Raw genomic sequence first — 3,425 nt, 5'->3', positions numbered from 1 at the left:
GGTGCTGTTGGACTTGGCGGAGGAGGGTGGCTGCGAGGGCTCCTGCTCTGGTGGCTCGGCTGGCTCAGGCGGCTTTGCAAAGAGGTCGAAAGCGTCCCCCCCTGTAGCTGGGGGGAAGAGGTGACACTCGAGGATGGGGGGCAAGCGGGGAGGTGAGAGGAGGGAGATGTACGGGCAGGAGAGAGGCAGGGGCGGCTGCCTGCAAGGAGACGGGAGAGGAGGGTGCGTGGCAAGGGGTCGGGAACGTCCACTGGCCCGGGGGACTGAGATGAGCCAGAGCAGGAGCCCAGTCTGGAGTAGGCAGTGCTGCCCCAGGCAACTCCCGCGCTGCCCGCAGCCACCCCCCTGCGGCAGGCAGGTCCCCTTCCCAGCCCCAGCGGGAACAGGTCTGCAGGAACACTTTACAACCAGCACTGGCCCCCAGGCCGGATTCTGCCCTCCCCAGGGACCAAAACGGAGGGCGGCACAGGAGGGACCTCCACGGGGCCGGAGGAAGCACCAAGGAGGAACCGAGAGTGGCACTGGGCTCTCAATCACTGGCTGCTCCTACAACCGCTTCCCCATCTGCATCGCAGCACCTGCGAGCAGCAACCGTCCCGTCCCGGCAGGGAACGTAGGGCTGGTTTGGGGGGAGCAAATAAACAGGTATCACCGGGGGTACGCCCACCATCACCCCGCTGGTGGAGCGGTGCAGCGGCTGCTATCCGCTCCCACGGGAGGGCTCCGTTAACTGTGCCGCGTTAATTAAAGCAGCCTACTCTGTGCAGACGTAAAGCCTAAAAGTTCCTTGAAGTCTCCAGGATGCCGAGGGGCGAGCGGAGGTCCTGCTGCGGGGCAGGAGAGCGGGGAGGGGGTGTTTGCAGAGCTGGCTGTGGGAGGAAAAGGGGGAGCGCCCGGGGTGCCTGCTCGCAGGAGGGCAGCGATGGGCAATGCTGCCTGCGGTCCCCAGCGGAGCCAAAATGTCACCCGAGCCTCTTACCAGCGTTAGGAGGTTGCTCGGCCACAGCGGCCCAAGGGTCAGTAGCCGACGTAGAACCAGGGACCTGGGCAGGGGGGGATGCTGTCGCCCAGGGGTCTGCCGGAGGGAAGCCAGAAGACAAGGGTGCCTTCCCCCAGGGGTCGGAGGCTGCGGTGGTGCTGGGGGGGAAGTCCCAGGGCCCAGCCGAGGTTTGCTGGGACGAGGCGCTCGCCTGGGAGAGGGTATCCCCACCAGCGGCCGGGACTGGCACCCAGGGATCAGTTGTGCCAGCCCAGGCAGAGGCTGCTGGCTCCGCTTTGGGTTTCATATCTGAAAGAAGAATTATAGAGTCGTTTTGGTTGGAAGAGACCTTTAAGATCAAGACCAGCTGTTAACGCTGCCAAGTTACCACTAAACCATGTCTCTCAGCACCACGTCTACCCATCTTTTAAACACCTCCAGGGATTTTAAACACTCAACCACCTTTTAAACACTCAACCACTTCCCTGGGCAGCCTGTTACAATGCTTGATAACCCTTTCAGTGAAGAAATTTTTCCTAATATCCATCTTAAACCTTCCCTGGCACAACTTGAGGCCATTTCCTCTTCTATTCTCTGTAACTTGGGAGAATAAACCGACCCCCATCTCACTACACCCTGCTTTCAGGTAGTTGTAGAGAGCAATAAGGTCTCCCCTGAGGCTCCTTTTCTCCAAGAGGGGAAGCCATGGGAGAGGGGAACAGCGTGGGGCACAGAGGGATGCTGAGCAGTGGGGATGTGCCTGGGGAACCTCGGCTTCCAGCAGCACTGCCCTGGTGTGCAGCAGATTGGGCAGCGGAGGGAAGAGAAGGGAGAGGTCCTTACTGTTGAGGTCCTGGGAAGTGGGGAGGGACAGAGGCAAGGGAGAGGTTTTTGCCACTGTCCCACGCTTTGGCAGCCCGCGAGTTGCCCCCACCTGGCATATCCCACGGGTCAGCAGAGGTGGGGCTGGCAGGGGCTGGCGCCGGCCCGAATATATCTGCCAGCTCCATGATAGAGGACTGCAAACAGAATGGGAATAAAGAGGTGACGGAAGCCCAAGGGCAGACCTGCAGGGCCACAGATTCGCCCTGAAGCCCAAGGTTGCCTGTGTGGCCATCCAGTCCCCCAGTGCTGTACCTGGCTTTTCTTCATCTTATCTTCTTCCTCCTCTTCCTCCCTGCCCTGGGCAGTTTCCTCCATGGCTCTCTGAAGCAGGGAGTTCTCCCCTTGCCAAGCCCTCACCTCCTGCGGGGACAAGGGACGGGGCCCGTGAACTCAGCAGCCCTGCAGCCAGCACCTTCTCCAGGAGACAGACCCAGCGCAAGAGCTGCCACCGCATCCCCGAAAAGTCCCAGCGTCCGAGCAGATGGCTCCTCTGGGGCCGAGCCCACCGGGAGAGCGCTCAGCAGACAGCCCCAGAGCAGCGAAAGCAAAGCGAGCGCTGGAGCAAGGTGGCATTTTGGGCTCCGGCGTCCCAGAGAGAAGCCCAAATGCAAGGAGAGAGGAGCACCCGGGGCTGCGGGGCACAGGTACCTTCTCGTGCTCCTCTTTGCTCAGCGCGAGCGCTAGCTGCAATTGCCTTTCTTCGTCTGTACTGGAAATTGGAGGAAGTGGCTTCTGCCAACAGAGGAAATTGGGTGACATTTCAGCTTGCCCTCAGCTCGCGGGGCTGCTCAGAGGTCCCTGTCCTCACCACCGCCTGTCCTGCGGCCCCTCACCTGCCTGCCCAGCATCTCTGCACCCATCTAGCTGGCTTTGCCTGCGGACCCACAGACTGGTGCCCCCATGATCTCAAACTGGACCCTGCTCGGGCTCCCCTGCAGCCACTGCCCCAGCTCCTTCCCCTGCCACTGTACCTAGGCTGGGACAACCCTAAATGAGGCAGCCAGCATCTCCCCCGGGAGGTTTTTGGGACTCCAGAGGAGATCGATAGGCATCCCCTCACCCCGGCAGCCAGCTGCGCAGGAGGGTTTGCGACCCCTACCGGCCTCGGTTCAGGAATCCTGCCCAGCCCTGCTCTGCTGGGGGAAAAGCACCCAGATGTGAGGCAGATTTTGGGGAGAAGCTGTCCCCATACCACCATGGCAGCCCTGTTCACCACCCCATGACATTTGTCCGGTGGCGTGGGACCAGCCGGGGCTGGGAACGGGGACCCCGGTGAGCATATGCATGTGCGCTCGCCTGTACAAGTGTGTGCGAGCGTGCACACGCGTACACAGCCCAGATGGACTCCAACAGGCAACGCTTGCAAAAGCATGTTCCTACAGTGCTCATCGCAGCAGCGTGTGGAAGCTATAAATACTCCAATTCCAGGACAAAAATAGGGATATACGCTCTGCTCCGTCTCCAAAAGAGCCTCCATCAGGCAGGGGAAGACGAGCAGCACCAACCGCCGTTTCCGAAGCACGTCCCCTGACCCAGCAGGACCAAGCTCACGGGGCTCAGT

At 61.3% G+C, this 3,425-nt stretch overlaps 1 protein-coding gene across 1 annotated transcript in view; it reads right to left on the bottom strand.

Annotated features, from left to right (window-relative positions):
• The window catches only part of EPN3 (epsin 3), an 8,112-nt gene that overhangs the window by 2,784 nt on the left and 1,903 nt on the right, over positions 1-3,425 (bottom strand). The window contains 5 exon segments of the mRNA XM_009880191.1: positions 1-107; positions 980-1,288; positions 1,914-1,998; positions 2,117-2,224; positions 2,513-2,596. Coding sequence (XP_009878493.1) covers positions 1-107; positions 980-1,288; positions 1,914-1,998; positions 2,117-2,224; positions 2,513-2,596 — 693 coding nt within the window.

Source organism: Charadrius vociferus, unplaced genomic scaffold (genome assembly GCF_000708025.1).
Source record: "Charadrius vociferus isolate BGI_N301 unplaced genomic scaffold, ASM70802v2 scaffold260, whole genome shotgun sequence".
Taxonomy (NCBI): domain Eukaryota; kingdom Metazoa; phylum Chordata; class Aves; order Charadriiformes; family Charadriidae; genus Charadrius; species Charadrius vociferus.
Note: the sequence above shows the minus strand (reverse complement) of the source record. Positions and strands in the feature narration are given on the sequence as shown.